This window comes from Sander lucioperca, chromosome 8, assembly GCF_008315115.2.
Source record: "Sander lucioperca isolate FBNREF2018 chromosome 8, SLUC_FBN_1.2, whole genome shotgun sequence".
Lineage (NCBI taxonomy): Eukaryota > Metazoa > Chordata > Actinopteri > Perciformes > Percidae > Sander > Sander lucioperca.
In genome coordinates, this window is record NC_050180.1 from 41,303,848 (window position 1) to 41,326,347 (window position 22,500).

The 22,500-nt window shown below is 43.0% G+C and overlaps 1 protein-coding gene and 1 long non-coding RNA gene across 2 annotated transcripts in view; one reads left to right on the top strand and one right to left on the bottom strand.

Moving 5' to 3' along the window:
• Positions 1-746: 746 nt before the first annotated feature.
• Positions 747-22,500, top strand: part of itgav (integrin, alpha V) — a 48,011-nt gene continuing 26,257 nt past the window's right edge. Inside the window, exons 1-6 of the mRNA XM_031295008.2 lie at positions 747-1,259; positions 2,843-2,973; positions 19,283-19,374; positions 19,665-19,779; positions 19,928-19,989; positions 20,149-20,197. Of these exons, the coding sequence (XP_031150868.2) occupies positions 1,087-1,259; positions 2,843-2,973; positions 19,283-19,374; positions 19,665-19,779; positions 19,928-19,989; positions 20,149-20,197 (622 nt within the window). The 5' untranslated portion in view covers positions 747-1,086. The remainder of the gene's footprint in view (positions 1,260-2,842; positions 2,974-19,282; positions 19,375-19,664; positions 19,780-19,927; positions 19,990-20,148; positions 20,198-22,500) is intronic.
• LOC118495591 lies at positions 7,947-17,211 on the bottom strand. Its single transcript, XR_004898062.1, has 3 exons — positions 16,833-17,211; positions 12,545-12,546; positions 7,947-7,957 (listed from the first exon to the last, which is right to left on the bottom strand). It is a non-coding gene; the product is annotated as an uncharacterized LOC118495591 (long non-coding RNA).

The following is a 22,500-nucleotide window of genomic DNA, read 5'->3' on the forward strand; positions in this document are numbered from 1 at the left end:
AGTTGATTATGAAAACACAGGAAGCCGATTTACACCTTCAGAATAAAAGCATAATATATGTGCTGTCAGGTTAAATGTAGGCTAGTCTTGCGTTGCCAGACCTTTCTGGCTAGTCCACACAGCATTCCTGGATGGGAGAACAACCTGCTCTGGTTTATTGGCATTTCTTTAAACCAATCACAATCATCGTGGGCGGTGCTAAGCGCCGGCCGGAGCCACGGTGCCTCTGCTAAATAGTCTCAGGAAGGAACTTGTTTTGGTGGAACATGTGGACGTTCAAAAGTAGTTTTAGTCGTGCAACAGAAAACTCAGATTGGACAGATAGTCTAGCTAGCTGTCTGGATTTACCCTGCAGAGATCTGAGGAGCAGTTAACCATAGTCCTCACAAATCCACCGGAGGTTAACACAGAGAAAGAGGAAGGGGACGGGCATCCGGCCGAAAATGAGGGACATCCGGCGGATTTTCCGGCGAGCAGTGGGAGACTAGGGGGGCCCTAACACAACTGTTTAAAAATCCACCCAGATTCTGATATATTTAAGTTTGTCCAAATAAACAAAAATAACACAAAATATAATTACTTTTGTTGAAATAATATATATATATATATATATATATATATATATATATATATATATATATACTGTATATAGCAGTCTTTAATGCTTTTGTTTTTAAGGGGATTATTTGATGCTTTTGTTTTGAAGGGGATGAACCGGACGCCTAATAGTGTTTTAATGTAACTTGACACACTTCTAGGCATAATAGTCGCGGCCCCTCCCCGTGCTTGTTCCCGTGTTTCTCCAGCTTTCATCGGCTAAAACAGGCAAACGGACCGCCGGCCAGAACCGGACCGAACTTGGGCTCTTTTTCTCCGGTCACAAACGGCTTCAGTAACCCCGGAAGTGGCGGTTTATGACGCACTTGTGTTGTTTCGCCCTGCGGTAATGGAGGAGAGCTTCTGTTAGCTTTTAAATCATTTTAAAGTGACTCTGTGGGTGGTTAGCTAACGCCACTGCTCCACTTGCAGCATCTTGCTCGGTTGTTTTGGTCGGTTAACCCTTGGAGGTGTTCAGTATTAGCAGCCATGCAGGCGGGAGGATTCAGGACGGTTCTGGGACTAATGGTGCTGCTGTGTTTGGGTTTCCATCGCGGCGGCTCCTTCAACCTGGATGTGGACAAACCCTCCGTGTTCTCCGGTCCGGAGAGAAGCTACTTCGGCTTCTCGGTGGACTTCTTCAAGCCCTCAAACAACCTGAAGTAAGACGAGGACGGTGTTGGCTTAGGGGGGACATGTTGAGCTTTTCTCTGAACAGGAATAGACAGACAGACAGAAATACAGACAAATAGAAAGATAGACAGACAGAAAGTAGGAAGTAAAGACAGAAAGTAGGAAATAAAGACAGAAAGGATAGACAGACAGACAGACAAATAGAAAGAAGGAAAGACAGAAAGAAAGATGGACAGAAAGGAAGACAGAAAGTAAGTAAGAAAGAGACACAGAAAGATTGACAGTAAGAAAGAACGTAGGACAGACTGACAGAAAGGCAGAAAGAAAGATGGATACAAAAGACAGACAGAAAGAAAGATGGAAATGAAGGAAGACAGACATAGAAAAAAAGATGGAAAGACAGGAAGTAAGAAAGACAGAAAGATGGAAAGAAGGATAGACAGGAAGTAAGAAAGACAGACAGAAAGATGGAAAGTAAGAGACAGATGGAAAGACAGGAAAAGAAGAAAGGAAAGACAGAATAGTGCAGTAAAGAGTATATTTCCCTGTGAGAAGTACTGGAGTACACATTTATAAAGTACCATAATATGAAAAATAGAAAGTAAAGTACCATGATTTGTACTTGAGCGCAGCGCTGAGATGTTAAGCTGACATTTGTGTTTAAAAACAATGAAATGTGCATAAAAGTAACCATCAAACTGTAAAAACAGGACATATAAGGTGTTTTTTAAGCAGCTTCTTCTCTAAACGTGCCAACTTAAAGGAAAACTGAGCCCTAGAAAGACATTTCATGGAGTCTGAGCTTTTATTTAATAGTTTTTGAAGCAGTTTTTGAACAAAGTTTGTTCCCAAGTGCTGATATTTTCATTTCCATTTGACACGGCGTCTCAGTGGAACAGCTTTATCTGTCATCGTAGCACTCGTGTGTCCGTAGTTTTCCTGTTCATGTTTCCTGCTGAGGATCTGTTTTAAAAAGATAGAGTACAGGAAACAAATGATCTCCTCCACACCTCCTTTTATTCCAGATGTTTGTTGTAATTTAGTCCCTGATGTTAGACACCCTGAAGACCTTATAAGGGTTATAATGATAATAATCCAATGATTGGAGTTGGACTTCTTTAGCACGGCTTGTATTTAAGCTTTCTGATTTATTATCTAGCTTTTTAGACACAGATATGGTGATGATAATAATAATGATAATGATGTGAAATTGCATTTTTTTTAATAAAAAAACAGACAGAAAGGAGAGAAAGAAGGAAAGAGACAGAAAGTGAGAGAAAGAAAGACGTGATATTTTCTTGAGGGAGGACCCTAAACCCTCTGACCTAAAAGCTGTTTGATGCTTTGTGGGCCGAGGAGCTGACCGCCGAGCCGCGTCTCCAAGATTTAGTAACGGTGTGGACGCCGTCGCATAGACCGCGTTGCAGTGATTGGCTACAGGAGAGAAGAATCAGAATCAATATGAAAGACCGGACGGTTGGTGGCCGCCCGCAGCGCCCCGGCCGCGCTGAACGCACGAAGCATGAAACGGCATTAAGTCTCCGAGGGGAAACCCTGCCTTTATTTTCAGACCAAAGAGTGTAAACTGTAACTCTCCCCTCTCCTTCCTCAGCTCCGATGTTCTGGTCGGAGCGCCGCGGGCGAACGCCTCGTCTACCGGCACCGTTGTGGAGAGAGGCGCCGTTTACAGCTGTCCCTGGAAGAGCTCCTCCGCCTGCCAGCAGCTGCTGTTCGACAGCTCAGGTACCAAAAACTCTCCGTTATCAGTGTTTCCTTTGGGATTTTGTTTTTAGCAGTGGGGGCAGGTCTGTCTAAACAACAACCCCCTGCAAACAAATATATTTATTCACCTCTGTTCACACACAGTGAGGCATATTTTCAGTTGTGATTGAACTCTATTTCTTGAGGAACTATAGGGCACTTGACATCTACAACAGGTTTACAAAATGAATTTTACAAGAAATTCTTCATTGGGAAACCAAAACCCAAAGTATAGAATGAAATATTCCACTGACTCACTCACCGTTTGAATGTTTCCAGATGTTTGATATCAGGACGATGAGCTGACAGAACTGACAAGTTGAACGTTGTCCAATCAGAACGGACCCACCGCGGTGCCGTTTTTGGTGGAGCTTTTTGTTTAATAGTCGACTCGGAAGAAAGCGAACGTTTTGACAATAAACTCCATCAACACAACAGTATGTGGAGTTAAACTGGACGGGCCCAATAACCTCTGAATAATACTACTTGTTGTTAAAGTGGACGGGTCCAATAACCTCTGAATAGTTCTACTAGTTGTTAAACTGGACGGGTCCAATAACCTCTGAATAGTTCTACTTATTGTTAAACTGGACGGGTCCAATAACCTCTAAATAGTTCTACTTGTTGTTAAACTGGACGGGCCCAATAACCTCTGAATAGTTCTACTTATTGTTAAACTGGACGGGTCCAATAACCTCTAAATAGTTCTACTTGTTGTTAAACTGGACGGGCCCAATAACCTCTGAATAGTTCTACTTGTTGTTAAACTGGATGGGTCCAATAACCTCTGAATAGTTCTACTTGTTGTTAAACTGGACGGGTCCAATAACCTCTGAATAGTTCTACTTATTGTTAAACTGGACGGGTCCAATAACCTCTAAATAGTTCTACTTGTTGTTAAACTGGACGGGCCCAATAACCTCTGAATAGTTCTACTTATTGTTAAACTGGACGGGTCCAATAACCTCTAAATAGTTCTACTTGTTGTTAAACTGGACGGGCCCAATAACCTCTGAATAGTTCTACTTGTTGTTAAAGTGGACTGGTCCAATAACCTCTGAATAGTTCTACTTGTTGTTAAACTGGACGGGTCCAATAACCTCTGAATAGTTCTACTTGTTAAACTGGACGGGTCCAATAACCTCTGAATAGTTCTACTAGTTGTTAAACTGGATGGGTCCAATAACCTCTGAATAGTTCTACTTGTTGTTAAACTGGATGGGTCCAATAACCTCTGAATAGTTCTACTTGTTAAACTGGATGAGTCCAATAACCTCTGAATAGTTCTACTTGTTGTTAAAGTGGACGGGTCCAATAACCTCTGAATAGTTCTACTTGTTGTTAAACTGGATGGGTCCAATAACCTCTGAATAGTTCTACTTGTTGTTAAACTGGACGGGCCCAATAACCTCTGAATAGTTCTACTTGTTGTTAAACTGGACGGGCCCAATAACCTCTGAATAGTTCTACTTGTTGTTAAACTGGACGGGTCCAATAACCTCCGAATAGTTCTACTTGTTGTTAAACTGGACGGGCCCAATAACCTCTGAATAGTTCTACTTGTTGTTAAAGTGGACGGGTCCAATAACCTCTGAATAGTTCTACTTGTTGTTAAACTGGACGGGTCCAATAACCTCTGAATAGTTCTACTTGTTAAACTGGACGGGTCCAATAACCTCTAAATAGTTCTACTTGTTGTTAAACTGGACGGGCCCAATAACCTCTGAATAGTTCTACTTGTTGTTAAACTGGATGGGTCCAATAACCTCTGAATAGTTCTACTTGTTGTTAAACTGGACGGGCCCAATAACCTCTGAATAGTTCTACTTGTTGTTAAACTGGACGGGTCCAATAACCTCCGAATAGTTCTACTTGTTGTTAAACTGGACGGGCCCAATAACCTCTGAATAGTTCTACTTGTTGTTAAACTGGACGGGTCCAATAACCTCTGAATAGTTCTACTTGTTGTTAAAGTGGACGGGTCCAATAACCTCTGAATAGTTCTACTTGTTGTTAAACTGGACGGGTCCAATAACCTCTGAATAGTTCTACTTGTTAAACTGGACGGGTCCAATAACCTCTGAATAGTTCTACTAGTTGTTAAACTGGATGGGTCCAATAACCTCTGAATAGTTCTACTTGTTGTTAAACTGGATGGGTCCAATAACCTCTGAATAGTTCTACTTGTTAAACTGGATGAGTCCAATAACCTCTGAATAGTTCTACTTGTTGTTAAAGTGGACGGGTCCAATAACCTCTGAATAGTTCTACTTGTTAAACTGGACGGGTCCAATAACCTCTGAATAGTTCTACTTGTTGTTAAAGTGGACGGGTCCAATAACCTCTGAATAGTTCTACTTGTTGTTAAAGTGGACGGGCCCAATAACCTCCGAATAGTTCTACTTGTTAAACCGGACGGGCCCAGTAACCTCTGAATAGTTCTACTTGTTGTTAAACTGGACGGGTCCAATAACCTCTGAATAGTTCTACTTGTTAAACTGGACGGGTCCAATAACCTCTGAATAGTTCTACTTGTTGTTAAACTGGACGGGTCCAATAACCTCTGATTAGTTCTACTTGTTGTTAAACTGGACAGGTCCAATAACCTCTGAATAGTTCTACTTGTTGTTAAACTGGACGGGTCCAATAACCTCTGAATAGTTCTACTTGTTGTTAAATTACAGTGTGAGCGGCAGCCAATGGGGGGTGTATTATGTCGGGAGGATCATTTAAAAGGCAACCGCGACTACATTGTGCGTCTGCCCTATTTCTGATACCGTGGCGGCAGAAATTTTGCCATGGCGGGCCGCCACTACAAAATCAACATGGAGGAAACACTGGTTATGGTTCACATTTTAGGGATGGCACCCTCAGGATAAAACGCCCTTCTAGGGCTGTACCGAATACCATTAATAAAGCTTCAAGGCTTCAGTACTCGGATTATTTGAAGCTTCGGCGGCAATATTATATTATTAGCATAATAAATATTATAACTAGAAGATGAAAACTTTAACCCTCCTGTTGTCCTCGGGTTAAATTTGACCCGTTTTCAAAGTTTCGATATCAGAAATATGGGTTTCTTTCAACCAAATTACCCAAAAATAACATGGATGGTTCCATAAAATGCTCTTTGCAACTGAAATTAAGGATCAGATCACTGATATGGGCTTGTTTTATTTAATTTTATAGCATTATCCTGACTAAACTATGACATATCTGTTATTAGCCAACAACATGACTGATCTTAAATATTAGTCAAAATGAGTAACGCACACACACAGACACACACATACACACAGGTTTGTGGCACTATCTTTGTGGGGACCGTCATTGACATAATGCATTCCCTAGCCCCTTACCCTAACCTTAACCATCACCACTAAATGCCTAACCTTAACCCTTACCCTCACCCTAACCATAACCTAATTCTAACCCTAATCCTAAAACCAGGTCTTAACCCTCAAACAGCCCTTTAACCTTGTGGGGTCCAGCATTTTGGGCCCCACAAAGCTGTGAAGACCCCACAAGTATACTGTACTTCCCGGTTTTTGGACCCCACGAATATAGTAAAACAAGCACACACACACACACACACACACACACACACACACACACACTGTAAGGTAGATAATTTCATATAAATGAGGTTCATTGATCATGAATTCCAAAAAGGTCAAAATAAGCGACAAAAACGTCAGAAAAAGCACGCAAAATGTTGAAAAAAGCAACAAAAACATAAAAAACAGTGTCTAAAAAAAGGCTTACATTTGAGCCAGGAGGACAACTCAAGGGTTAAGATTGCAAACACGGAGTAACTACGGTAATAGGTCAGTTAGTGAGAGCCACTTGGTGATTTGTCTCTCTGAAAGCGCTCCCAGTCTGCAGGAGCAGCGTTATCACTGAAGGAGTAATGAAGGTTCAGCTCAGACAGCTGCTGTTATCTCGTGTCGGGACACATTCAGGAATGTGTGGGGGCGAAACAGCAGGCGTGTGGACCCCGTTTCTGTCTGAACTTGAAACAAACAGCGAAGATCATTTAAGTGCTCTTTGTTGTTTCACATTGTGGGAAGAAAAAAAAAAAGAGATATTCTATTCTCTCTAAAAGAGAGAATAGAATAGAGTCTTTATTGTTATTGTCACTAGCTGGGTTGGAAACCCTTTCCATTATTCTTTCACTGTTAGGCATAATTGTAAATGTAGCCTCAGGACTTGTTTTTTTCTGACTTGGGAATTGTTGGATTCCTAACTCAGAACTCTGGACCGGTCTGGACATGTGTGATTTCTTTAAACCAATCACAATCTTCTTGGGCGGCGCTAAGCTCCGGACGGAGCCACGGCGCCTCTGCTAAATAGCCTCTGGAAGGAACTTGTTTCGGTGGAACATGCGGGCGTTCAGAAGTAGTTTTTAGTCGTGCAACAGAAAACTAGCTAAGCTGTCTGGATTTACCCTGCAGAGATCTGAGGAGCAGTTAACCATAGTCCTCACAAATCCACCAGAGGTTAGAACACCAACACAAAGACAGAGGAACAGGACGGACATCAGAAATGATGGACATCAGACGGAATTTCCTGCGGCACCGGAGCAATCCCTAAAGTGGAACGTCGTGGATATAGACCAGCCGGGGAACAACCCAGTTGCCCGTTTGGGCGCCATCGTATCAAAGATAATTTGATCTGAATGTGCTGTGGGCCAATCAATACTTGAGTTGCCGCTTGATGCTTTTCATCATAGTCCAGGAATCTGTTTTTTTAGTTAGATTGACTATGATGCATTTTTTTCAACATTTTTTTTTGAGTTAAACATAATATATAAGAATGAGAATAAACAATAAATACATGGCTGCTCTATAGCAACCGTTGGATGTGTCTGTTCTACATTAGTCTGTTTAAAGTTGTCGTTTTTTGACGTTCATGGTTCCCACCGTGAGTCTTTTATAAACCCAATCACAGTGTTTGTTCACAATAACTTGTGGGTAAACAGCTCCTGCGTCCCGTTACCGTACATACACTTTTTTGACGTAATTTTTCCCCCCAACGCTTTTTTTGCCGGGTTTTTTTGACGTTTTTCCTCTGGACTTTTTGTAGGCCAGTAAAAATTGACTACGGGCAAGTTAAAAAACCCTTAGCTTGAACCCTGAGTCATCACAAAGTTTCCATCATGCTGTCTTCTATGGCGTTACATTTGTGCCTCATTCCTGAGCGAGTAACTGTATGTTTTTGTGTACAGAGAACTATATTTTGCAAGCACATTACATTACATTTTGAACAGGAATTAAAACTCGCAAAAAAAAAAGATTTTGTTTTGAGCAAGCAAAAACCTGTTCCGTGTCAAAGAGTCGAGCCGAGTGAAAAAGTTGAGAGCGAGGGAGACACGACCGGAGCGCAGCAGCGTCTACCATTTTTCATGCTCAAGATTCGATTGAAAATCGATTTTCAATTCAAAAACGATTCACAGTATGTAAATGAAGTTACTTTTCCCATGTGATTGCAGTAGACATACAATTTTAAAAAGAGCTTGAATCGCGATTCGAATGTGAATCGAATTTTTTTTTTTTTTTTTTGCACACCCCTAATGCAAATACATTTATTGAGCACGGAACAGGTTTTTGTTTGCTCAAACAAAATAATTTTTTTGCGAGTGCTAATTCCTGTTCCAAAACGTAATTTTAGGCGCTCGCAAAATACAGTTCTCTGTGCTCAAAACATACAGTTACTCACTCAGGAATGAGGCACACATATAACGCCATACATTTCAAGGTTTCCAAATTTAATTGGTTAAATTGTTTAGTCATAAATAACAAGAGTCACGGAGAAAACCTACTTTTTTTTAGGGGCTTTAAATGAACATTTAGGAGAACTACATGGAACATGTTTAATTTTTAGCCTGGAAATGTTGTTTTTTTCTGATATTTCTGAAGTGTTACTGACATTTCAGTCTGTTTCCTGTGTGACAAGAAGACACAACAGACAAAAACAAGCCGTGCATGTAAGATAAAGGCACGTGCACGAGCAGCTGATTGACTCTCTGATACGTGCTAGTGAGACATTAATGTGTTAGAAGCCGTTGGGCTGTAAAAAAATACTTCCCGTGGTCCGTATAACCACAGTTTGTTTCCAGTCTTATCCTCTCTCTGTCTCTCTCTCTGTCTCTGTCTCTCTCTCTCTCTCTCTCTCTCTCTCTCTCTCTCTCTCCCTCTCTCCCTCTCTCTCCCTCTCTGTCTCTCTCTCTGTTCAAACTTTTTGAATTCCCCGTCAGAACACAAGACAAAATAAGAGTTTACATGCAAAACCTAATGTGCAAAATCCTTGTTTTCCTTGATTGTTTCTGTGATCGCTAGGTTCAGCACGAATACACAAGCCGCCACAGCCCTACAGTACATGGTAGTAAATAGAGAGCACAGTCAGTTGAGTGTTTATTGCTGGTTTATCAGCGTCTCGTTGGGTGCGGACAGCATTGCCTCACGATAAAGATTTACCTCTGACAATCAGACTGTATGAAAGGTGTTCTTTCCTCTGATCCTCGCCTGAAAGGCCGCAGCCGCTCCAAGCCGCCGAGGACTAAACTCCATGACTTACAGCTTTCACAACCCGCCTCTTAAATCACTTCTCTGCCAGCTTCTTTAAGAGGCTTGGGTCTCGTGCACAAAAACAGACTAAAGTCTCAGTAAAAAAAGAGAAACAGGCAGAGGGAAGTGGAACCAAGCCAGCTGTTAGTGCAGAGAGTAATGTGATGTGATGTAACTTAGAGTCTGCCCTCGGGGGAAACTCGGTTCATGCAGCAACAAGTGATCAGTGCCCTCATCCCCCCCCAAAGGGACAAATATACAAGCAGCACTTCCTTCTGCATGGTACTGCATGAAGACGAAGTGAAAGAAATGCATCACGTTCCTGTTTTACTGAATTATATTAAACACCCAACCGGTCCTCTTGAGTAATGTAGTAATGGGGTGTGTGTGTGTGTGTGACGTGTTTAGTGTGTAGTGTGTAGTGTGTGTGCTTGGTATTCTGTGGGAGACTTCAGCCATGAAAATAGGAAGCAACAAACACGCCACCCTCTTACACAGCGAGGCCCTGTCCCCCTACACACACACACACAGACACACACACCATGACCTCATTACTTTTATGCATTGCCGTTTTTTCACGTTATTGGTCTTTAAGCTAAAAATGTGATGGTTAAAAGAAAGAAGACTGTTTTCTCTTACGTCGCTGATTAATTTAAAGCCAATTACTTTTGGTTTTAGGTTTAAACTCATTTTACAGGGACAGTTGAGATGTTTGTTCAGTGTGTTTGTCTCCATAGTCAGTGTGGCGGTCGGCACGCACCCCAGTTTAGAGAAGTGGCCAGTCCTTTAAGTGGACATTATTTTAGAATATTGTCAGAGCTTTACCTTGCTGTCAGACAGGTCTTTACGACGGGGAACTGAAGCTGTTATCTCTGCTCTCTTTAAAGGTGCCCTGCCACACGTATTTCATTACTTTGTGGTAATGTCTGAAGTTCTACCATGGACTCTGTAACATTTTTTTGTGGAAAAAATGCCTTGGTTACCTTTGTCAAGCCATTCTAGCGTGCTATAGAAAGCCTGCAGACAGATTTGTGCCAGTTCTCATTAATATTCAACGATATATATATATATATATATATATATATATATATATATATATATATATATATATATATACGAATATTCAAACTGCTTGACTCCGATTGGCTAGCAGCTAGCCAATGAGAGCCTGGCTATCAGCGTCCTTTACCCAGCGCAACTGGGCGAGCTCATGAATAGTAATAAGCTCAGGCAACATGATGTCAGACTGACCAGCTTTTGGAATTGGCCTGATGTCTCCGCTTATTTCTTGTCAGTGGCTAGAGCTGACAGAGGAGGTAGCAGTTCATTTTCACATTCACCACATAACACAAACACATGTGGACCTAACAACAGATTTAAAAAAAATACAAATAAAAACGGTTTTGTGTGGCAGGGCACCTTTAAAGCCACCAGACTCCTTTGACATTTTACCTCGCAGAACATGGGAGTTGCTGCTCTACCGCTGCCTCCATCGCTTAGTTTGTGTTATTGTGCGACTTTTGAGAGTTTGTGCTATCAAGCAATCACATTTTTGGTGTAAAAAACAGCCTGCTCTCTGGTGGACAAAATGTTTCTCAAACATAGGCTGCGTCCCATTCCGCATACTTCCATCAGAACACTGCTAGTCAGTCCCTCCAGAAAAACGCGATTATGCGATCGCATAATTCAGTGAATAATCAGCCAAAGTCTGCATATTTATGTGGGGGCTGCAATTTTTTTTCAAATACGCCGCACTTTCGCCGGATAAATTGCCGATTTCCGCGCAAGAAATGTGGGGCTTGCATGATTTCATAATCGTTGCAAGAAAGTCCCATATATCTTAGCAGAAAGTTGAAAAATGTTGCGTTTACTTCACACAAGAGCAGCCATTTTCCCCTGTTGCCATGGGAACGTTATGAAGTGACGTAATTACGCGACGTGAACATCATCGAAAAGCTGCAAACCCCGCGATGAAGCCACGATGGAACCGCAGATTTTGCAAGTTCCCGCAATTTCATCGCATAAAATTGCATAAATATCCCGCATATTCCATCACATTTTTTTAAGAAAACGTGCCGCATAATCAAGGATTTTTGTCCGCAACAATCACAAAAAAACTCCACATTTTTCTGGAAGGACTGACTAACGTGTACTGAGCACTTCCTGCCGTAGTGCCCACTTCCGATGGTTATTATTGTCCCAAAAGGAACACTTAATGTTGTGATGAGCGTGATGAACGAGACAAACGCAAAACATGTTAACGCGATTTTTCCAGCCCGCCTAAAATACGGGGCTTTTCCTGTATGCAAATGAGTAGCGCTCTGCTCACCGCCTCTCAAAATCTGACGAAAATCTTTTAAACTGACCTTTGTCGATCAAAAAAAACGGACAGATTTTAGCAACTGCACGGCCTATTTCTCGCTTAAAATGTTTTCAGAAACACATTTCGCTGAACTACTTTCGTAAAACGCGAGATCGTATTCTGAACGAGCCGCTATTATGGTCGGTTTTTAAATTTGGGAGCAGCCAGACCCATGTGACGCGTTCGTCCAATCAGCTACCGGTTGACGTCCCTGGTCCCTCCCCTTTCCGCTTTGAAGTGAAGATGACGCCTGTTTAGTGTCGCGTAGGGTCCATCGTTCCACACTGAACTTTTTGACCGTTTTTAGGGGGTCATCCTGGTACTTTCAGTGCTCTGACTTTTTGCGTTATCTGTGCAAGTAGGCGCTTTGAGACACAGCCATAGTTAACGTGTAGAAAAAGATGGAGGTTTGGGTTCAAATCAGACGTGACTTCACTTCCCGAAGGTTACCATGGTGACACAGAACGTGACGGAGCTCCGTTTGTTCCTGTTATCTGTCAACGGGACATGAACCCCGGTCTCTAGCTCCACTAACAGCCAATACCTATAGAGCGCGTTCATGCTCAGTGCTGTTCAGGCCTGTTGTGTCCATAAAAGGAGAATTAGTCTCACGCAGCCTTAATACATCTCCTGAAGTGTGTACAACACAATGTTTACTTCTCAGGATCGACACGCATCTGCCCTGCTGAAGATCCTTCGACGGATAGAAACTGAACACTGATGTTGTTGCCTCTGGCTGTTAATCTGTTAGTGAGCGGCGGCCTAGTTATGTTGGTGTGTGTGTGTGTGTGTGTGTGTGTGTGTGTGTGTGTGTGTGTGTGTGTGTGTGTGTGTGTGTGAGAGAGAGAGAGTCTGTGTGTGTGTGTGTGTGTGTGTGAGAGTCTGTGCGTGTGTGTGTCTGTGTGTGTGTGTGCATGTGTGTCTGTGTGTGTGTGTGGGCGTGTGTGTGTGTGAGAGAGAGAGAGTCTGTGTGTGTGTGTGTGTGTGTGTGTTTGTGAGAGAGAGAGTCTGTGTGTGTGTGTGTGTGTGTGTGTGAGAGTGAGTCTGTGTGGGTGTGTAAGTGTGTGTGTGTTTGCGTGTCTGTGTGTGTGAGTCTGTGTGTGTGTGTGTGTGTGTGTCTGTGTGTGTGTGAGTCTGTGTGTGTGTGTGTGTGTGTGAGAGTGAGTCTGTGTGTGTGTGTGAGTAAGTCTCTGTGTGTGAGTGTGTGTGTGTGTGTTTGCGTGTCTGTGTGTGTGAGTCTGTGTGTGTGTGTGTGTGTGTGTCTGTGTGTGTGTGAGTCTGTGTGTGTGTGTGTGTGTGAGAGTGAGTCTGTGTGTGTGTGTGAGTAAGTCTCTGTGTGTGAGTGTGTGTGTGTGTGTTTGCGTGTCTGTGTGTGTGAGTCTGTGTGTGTGTGTGTGTGTGTGTGTGTGTGTGTGTGTGTGAGAGAGAGTGTGTGTGTGTCAGTCTGTGTGTGTGTGTGTGTGTGTGTGTGTGTGTGTGTGTGTGTGAGAGTGAGTCTGTGTGTGTGAGTAAGTCTCTGTGTGTGTGTGTGTGTGTGTCTGTGTGTGTGTGAGTCTGTGAGAGAGTGTGTGTGTGTGTGTCAGTCTGTGTGTGTGTGTCTGTGTGTGTGTGTCTGTGTGTGTGTGTGTGTGTGTGTGTGTGTGAGAGTGAGTCTGTGTGTGTGAGTAAGTCTCTCTGTGTGTGTGTGTGTGTGTGTGTGTGTGTGTGTGAGTCTGTGTGTGTGTGTGTGTGAGTCTGTGTGTGTGTGTGTGTGTGTGTGAGTCTGTGTGTGTGTGTGTGAGTCTGTGTGTGTGTGTGTGTGTGTGAGTGTGTGTGTGTGTGTGTCCTCACACAATAGAGGCCTTTGTTGTTGATCTAACCTTGGTGATTTGCTGGCCAGAGCTTTACCGGACCAGAGAACAGAATTAACTGGAATGTGTGTTATGACTGTGACTCAGCGTGTTAGTCCCACCTTTTGTGCTCTTTCTAACCATGATACACCATTTGCTTTTGATCCTGCTGGATTTTTCTTCCAGAGGTGTGACTCGTCCAGAAATATATCTTTGTGCTTTATTGGGCAGCTTGGAACAGGAAGTGAGTGAGAATAGAAAGATATGAATATGACTCGGACCCTCTATTTCCAGAGTACGTCCGCATTAAGCTGGTTTAACAAGGTTTTTTCTCAGTTTTAGCCCTCCGTCTAGACTAAGACAGCACTTTCTTTCCCAAAACAACGGAGCTGAACGGAGTGAGTCCGTTTTGAGCTACGCAAAATCCATTTCACGCGTTGTTGTTGTTGTTGTTGTTGTTGTTGTTGTTGTTCTGGAGAGTGTTAAGACACAACACGAGCTGAAGACACACACAGACAAACATACACACACACACACACACACACACACACACACACACAAAGACACACAGACACACAAAGACACACACATACACACACACACACACACACACACAGAAACACCCACTCACACACAGACACACCCACTCACACACACACACAAAAACACACGGACACACACAGACACACACACACACACACACACACACACACACACACAGACATACACAGACACACACACACACACACACACACACACACACACACACACACACACAGACATACACAGACACACACACACACACACACAGACATACACACACACACACACACACACACACACACACACACGCCCACTCACACACACACACACACACACACACACACACACATACACACACACACACACACACACACACACACACACACACACACACACAGACACACACACAGACACACACTCACACACACACACACACACACACACACACACACACACACACACACAGACACACACACACACACACACACACACACACACATAGCGTGAAACAACGAGAGGAAGGAAGCTGACGTCAAAACAACCATGGCGTATATATTGTAGTAATGAAATATTCCATTAGGGATGCGTTATTATGGAACTCACGCAACTTCTAGGCAAGACCCGCCTTTCAACAGCATTCACACGCTACTATTGGCCAGGTGTCTATGCTTACGCAAGGTAACGTAACCCGATTAGTTCAGGTCCCATCCCCTGACCAATCGGCTATCCTAACCTTAATCACTCAATGTCAACGCCTAACCCCAACCAATCGAGCTGCTTAATAGGGCGGGCCTTGCCTACAAGTTACATGGGATCCATAATAACGCGTTAGGGATATATATATATATATATATATATATATATATATATATATAAGGTTATGCCTTCGCGACGAAAACTTGGACGTTTATTTCCCCCTCAAAAATAGGTCATTGAGCACTGTAGTTATGACCATATCAGTGCCTATGTAACTACATGGAAACGGTCCAAATGATGCCTGTGGTGTTACTGAAGGCTAGCTGTCCCGTGGGAATTCAGTTGTAGCAGGAAATGGTAAACAGTAGTGTGCAGATCGGAGCGTAGTGTGTGAAGAGTGAAGATCGGCGGTGTTCACAAGGGAAGAAGCTTGGAGTAAAATATAACGTTTGAGGGGGATGTTTTCGTCGCGAAAGCATGGCCTTGAATTTAAACGGCTTCTTCACAGCGTCTGAGTTGAAAACGCATCTTGTTGTCAGGTTAAGGGCCCTGTTCATGTTGCACAGACATTTTAATTGCATTTTGTGTCTGTTAAAGGAACACGCCGACTTATTGGGACTTTGTCTTATTCCCCGTATCCCCCAGAGTTAGATAAGTCCATACATACCCTTCTCATCTCCGTGCGTGTCGTAACTCTGTCTGAACCACCCACCGCTAGCCTAGCTTAGCACAGATCCTGGAGGTAACCGGCTCCATCTAGCCTAGCTTAGCACAGATCCTGGAGGTAACCGGCTCCATCTAGCCTAGCTTAGCACAGATCCTGGAGGTAACCGGCTCCATCCAGCCTAGCTTAGCACAGATCCTGGAGGTAACCGGCTCCATCTAGCCTAGCTTAGCACAGATCCTGGAGGTAACCGGCTCCATCTAGCCTAGCTTAGCACAGATCCTGGAGGTAACCGGCTCCATCTAGCCTAGCTTAGCACAGATCCTGGAGGTAACCGGCTCCATCTAGCCTACCGCTCCCAATAAGTGGTTCCCAAACAGTCATTGAGTCGTGACTTAATTTATTCAGTTTAAATAAAAGTTTGGGATGTGTCAGCTCATCTACCGTGTCGGCAGGACAGTTTGACAGTGTTTGTGTGGACAAGGCCTCTGATGTCGGTATTTCATTTTGCAGATTCATTAATAATGACGGTAGTCGTTAGTTGGAGCTCTGATTAATTAAACACTCGTAGCTTGATGTGTTTCCTGTCATGTTATTGTGGACCTGAACTCATTTCTTTGGTAATTTAGGATTTAAGTCGACAAACCAAAAACAAAGACACAAAGAGTCTGTCGAGATGGTAACGAGCTGGCACAAACACTTGGCATCATGTCTGGCCGGCATCATGAGCAACATAATTACAGGTCGGGGATTAAACATCCAATCCATTGCCCAAATGTGGGCAAACTAAACCCTGTTTGTTCTTCACCCACAATGTGCGATGGGTACCAGAATCCTGCAGCCACACCGTATGTCATCAGGCCGGAGTTTCCCAACCTGATGGGAACTCCCCAAACATAAAACTCACTGTCTGCTGTAACACCCCCGACCAGGCTTAGCTATGTATCTGCTTCTTATCTCCTTATTGTGTCTGATTTGTGTGGGGCTGCTGCTTTCATTTCAGCAGGCACTCAGTGCTCGGTTGGCCTTTGAACACAGCGTAACTTCAGCCAGCTGGCTGCAGACTGAGAGCTGCTGGCTGTCTCTTTATAACTACACATACAAACAGTGTTTATACACGGCAGTATATGTACTCTGTGGTCTGTGTGGATGTGTGTCTGTCTCTGAGGGCGCGTTCATACCAGAGATCCAGGGATTCTCTGCAGGGTTGTGCGGTGTTGGGAGTGTCTCCAAATTTGTGTTGCTGTCCTGTTGTGTTCTTTAACCCCCAACTGTAGCACAAGACGACTATATTTCACAGTTACTGTTTTCGGTCAGATGGTTTATAGATCTCGACATTTCCGAGCGCATTTAAAGGCAGCGTCATTTCCCGGAGAAAGTAAAGAGACGGAGGGACTGAGGAAACAGTCAGCTGTTCCCCAAACTCCCGGGCAGTTCAGAGCTTGTGTTTGGTGTTTTAAAACTTTCTCGTGGCAGAGATAGAGGCAGTGATGTTTCCTGTTTCCTGTACGGGACTCTCACTCCGCCTCAAAACACACCCACAAGTCTGATCCACGCTCAAATGACGTCGGGTTGCGTTTCTCCAAAAGTTGAATCGGTCTCAACTTTTCGATGCAGGCCGCTGCATCGAAAATTCAGATTTGACCCGTTTTCAAAATCTCTATATCAGAAATATGGGTTTCTTTTGAACCATATTACCCAAAAATAACATGGACGGTTCCATGCAACGCTCTCCGCAAGTACAATTAATGATAACTATACTTTAATTACATTTTGAGTGTTTTCTTCAATTTTATAGCATTTGAAAAATAATGTAAATGGTTTAAACGGTATCCTGACTAAACTTTGACATACTGTACACCAGTCTGTGATTATCCATCAACATACGTTCCTCTAATATTAGTCAAAATTATTCCTAATTTCAGCTTTTTTAGCTGAAAAATTAGGTATAATTTCATATACATGAGGTTTATTGACCAGGGATTCCAAAAATAAGACACTATAGTGGTTAGAAGGTTGGTGTTAGTGGTAGTGAAGGTGAAAAAATGTGTCAAACGTTGGGAAAAAACGACAAAAGTGTCAAAGTCATCGAAAAAAAGTGTTTTTGACCCAAGAAGACATGGTCGGTGGGAAGACCACACAAGGGTTAACTGTCACATCTTCTGAAGAGATTTGGTGTCTGAAACTCAAACTATCCCCTGAAACCAGACGTTCTCTTGAATTGGTAACTCATGCCCTCAAATGACTTAATGTGTGTCCTCGAGTAAGTCATTTACTTTAAAACAGAGACAGAGAGAGAGTTTGTGGTAGAAACTGTCCACTCAGCAGACACCACTATAATCAAGGATCTTTTATGAACACCGACAGGAGCAACTTGTTCCTCTCATCACTTCATCAGGCTCAGGAAAACACGCAGTGGGCCAAATAAGTTATAATTTAAAATATATATATATATATATATATACACGTTTATTCGTTCTGTACGTCAGATGTCTACAGGGTGAGAATACAATCGGTAGAGCTGCAAATGTCTTTAAAATGAATTTAGACAAATGCACCATAGCACATAAACATGAGTTCATTTTAAACTCCTGCTTCTCTTCCACTCATCCCTCAAAATATTCAGCGTGTCTGTCCATCTGTCCACAGACTTAGAGACTGAAGACCATCAAAGCTCCACACAGTCATTTATAGACTCAGCTGTGTGTGTGTGTGTGTGTGTGTGTGTGTGTGTGTGTGTGTGTGTGTGTGTGTGTCATACGTGTGCGTGTGTGTGCAGGCGTGTGACCTCTGACATATATAGCAATTGTAAGTCGCTTTGGATAAAAGCGTCAGCTAAAATGACATGTAATGTGTGTGTGTGTGTGTGTGTGTGCGTGTGCGTGCGTGCGTGTCATAACGTGTGTCAGTACGTGTGTGTGTGTGTGTGTGTGTGTGTGTTTGTGTTTGTGAGTACGTGTGTGTGTGTGTGTGTGTGTGTGTGTGTGTGTGTCTCTTTTTGAACCGTAAAAGCCCGTTCTTGTTGTGTTTGTTGTTGTTTTTAAATGTGTCTATAGTGAAATACAAGTGATTAACGTGAAGACACATATGACCCAATACAAGACAAAGGGGAGGGGGGGGGGACTAGAAACAAAAGCTAGGGGGCGTAATGTTTGGCTTAGGTTATATCATTGTCATAGTCATAGGCAAGGCAAATGTATTAATATAGCACCTTCTGATACACACAGATGATTCTAACAATAACATGCCTCTACTAAAACCTCTCTATCTTTGCTTCGCTTCATTTCAGAAGCATCAGGCCTTTCACAGCTCATGTTCAGAGGTTGTGCTATTGGTTCCTAGAGGCCTCGGGCTGGCTCTGCATCATCTCAGAGAGCTAGTCACTCGTAAAGTGTAGAGTTCTGTTAGGCGGAAATGAAAACCTCCATTTGTGCTTTGTTCCATCTTCATTTCCTCTGACCCAGTAACGTATATACTGAGGTGTTCACCTCTACATACATTAAATCTCATGAGTGTTGCTTTTATTATGTTACCAAGATTATTCAAACAGACCTTATAATTGCAGCAATAGGCGTATGGGGTTTAAGATGTTTAATTAATTCATAATTCTACCGTCTCTGTCTCTTTGCAGATGACAGGAAGAATGGCCAAGGAGCTCAGATGGAGTTTAAATCCAAGCAGTGGTTCGGTGCCTCGGTACGATCTGATGGAGAACACATCCTGGTGAGAGAGAGAGAGAGACACACACACACACACACACACACACACACACACACACACACACACTGACACTGTTGTTCTGAAGTATAATAATGCTTGCCTTTTAATTTGGACTTGAATTACCCTTTTTTATTTACATTTTTTTCTCATCTTATTTGTTTGTGTGTGTGTGTGTGTCTGTGTGCGTCCGTGTGTGTGGTGTGTGTGTGTGTGTGTGTGTCTGTGTGCGTCCGTGTGTGTGTGGTGTGTCTGTGTGTGTGTGTGTGTGTGTCTCTGTGTGTGTGTGTTTCCAGGCCTGTGCTCCGCTGTATCAGTGGTCGACCTTCGGCGTGTCTGAGCGAGAGCCGGTGGGAACGTGTTACCTGAAGAAAGGAGCGACCGTGGTCGAGTACTCGCCCTGCAGATCAAGTCCGTTCTTTTCCTCCGTCTGTCTGTCTTCCATTAGAGATAACGTGCAATAAACCTCCAAGCAGGAACACTGAATGTCTGCCATCATATATTAATAACTTCTCTTCTCTTTATGATATATTGTTATATGTTTTCTTCCCGTGTCCAGGCGCTAACTCTCCTGAGGGGCAGGGCTTCTGCCAGGCCGGCTTTAGTGTCGACTTCCTCAAGGTAGAAACCCCGAAAAAAACTTCTGCCTTTTATTTGTACTTGTGACAGAGTGGTAGTAGTCCTTTAACGGGAATCAGAGGATCTGAATACTTCCTCTACCACCGACCTAAGGGGCAGAAGAACAAGTGAGAGTCTCTTTCTTTGTTTTTGTGATTTCAGAAGAGCAACAGAGTGGTGGTGGGAGGACCTGGCAGCTTCTACTGGCAGGGTAAGAGAGTGTTTCTAACAACTACAACTTTGAAAACACTTACTATTAAAGGGCCCATATTATGAAAAAAATCACTTTTTCTGGGATTTGGGGAGTTATTTTGTGTCTCTGGTGCTTCCACACACATACAAACTTTGAAAAAAAAATCCATCCATGCTGTTTAGAGTGAGATACGGTTTCTGAATGTGTCCTGCCTTCAGTCTCTGGGTGAGCTGGTCAAAATCTGCACGGCTTTCTACGTCACTAGCCGAGACGAGGGGGCTAACCGTTAGCATGCTAGCGCTAGCATGCTAGCTCGTTCTCAATGGCAAAACACTGCTACAACACACACAAATTCACCCTAATCTACAAAATAAATTGTATAGAACTACTTCCATGTCCCTGTTCTGCAGGTATTCCACACAAAGTTGGAAGTTTAGAAGAAGTCTCCCAGCTAATCCTGCCTTGTACTACTGAAGTTGGAGAAACAGCTAGCTAGCAATTGTGAGCTTACCTAGCTATTGAGCATGTGCGACTGCCAACAAAGATGTTAACAGCAGTGAGAGGTCTCACTCTGTAGCTAAAACAGAGACCTGAACACAGGGTGAAAAGAGGAGCTGCAGCAATGTGCAGTACAACTAAAATATGGTGTTTTGTACAATTGTGAAGCTAAAAATGAGCATAATATGGCCACTTTAAATTACAAGTTACATTTTCTTTAAAACTGCACCAGGTTACTAGCCTGACGTGGTCATACTCAGATTCTAGTCAGAATATGAGTCTGATGCTGCTCCGTTGGGCTGGGATTATGGGTCGTGTTTCAACCGAACTAGGAAAGAAAATGCCTCTGCACTCAATTGGATAGACCTACAACCAATCAGAGCATGTGACATATGTTGAGCGACGCATAGTTGTCAACAGAACTCGACTGCACGCACGCTGGAAGAAGTAGAAGAAGATGAGTGTAAACGATCTTTGCTGGTGTTGTAAAAATAATTTAAGGATACACGGAGTACTTACCGACACGATTGTCATTTTTGAGAGAAATAGTAAAGGTGAACGCATATACGAACAAGTTCTCCGTGTAGGGTTAGAACTCGACAATACAGCAAAACAAATCTTATCGCAACCTTAACCGAGGTACTTAGCATGGGGTACTTTCCATAAAATCATCTCTCAGTGCAAATCCAACCAACTATTAGGCTAACTGACATAAAACCATGCCAATCTCTAGGTATGGTGAAGGGTATGTGATGATGTGGGGGTATTTTAATTCCAAAGGCCAAGGGAACTTTATCAGGATGCATAGTATCCTGGATCCATGAAATAACTGGCCTTTCAAAATAAAAGTCTGCCTGCCTCTATGGGAATTTAACATAGGGGTGTACTTACTTATGCCCCCTGTATTTTAAGGAAGAACATTTATTTATTTACGATACATTATTCATTCACAAAGAAAATTGGTGTCCTTAAAGGTGCAGTATGAGTTCCTGCATGGTTTCAGCGCGATTTCATTTTCGTCTCAAATCGTAGGCATCTCTCCTTGATCCGCTAGCTGCCTGGTCCCTGAACACACCGTGAAACAGCCAGGTCTCGGGAGACAACACAGGGGTCGTAAACGTCAAACAAACACTAGAGGCACAGGATAGGCACCAAAATACAACAAACCACGTTCCAGCCAATCACAGACAAGATGGTTGGGGGAGGGGGTGGGGGTTAGTGACAGTTAGTCAGTTAGTCATGACAGTTACGGAAACATGGGGGGAGGGGCGAGCTTGCTCTGTTTTTGATTGGAATTTACTTGGAACATCAACAGAAGTGACCATGCAGGATCTCATATTGCACCTTTCCTCTTTTTAGTCAACTTTAGCATGGGTTCATAAACTTATGAGCACCACTGTATATGATTTATGGGTTCCATGCAACGTACATGCATGCATCCTTGTTATTTTGGGGCAATTTGGTTATAAGAAACCCATATTTGATATGAAAAACTTTAAAAAAAACGGGTAAAATTTGACCCAAGGACAACACCAGGGTTATGTGACCCTCCCACAACTGCACAACTCACAACTCGCCGTGGATTTTCTAGTGTGGATGACGGAAACTTTAGGTTAATCAACAGAGACGGCTTCCTGTGAATAACCCCCCCCCCCCCCCACTCTGAAAAGTTGTAGCCAGCTGGCAGCAGCAGATAGATGGCAGTTCTCCCAAACAGCCCTTTTAAGGAGAAGTCCTCTTTATTACAACTTGGATCCTTTTTTTCGTAGCCGGTAAAATATATTTTTGAACAGTTTTTAGTTCATGAGTTGAAAAAAGGAGTT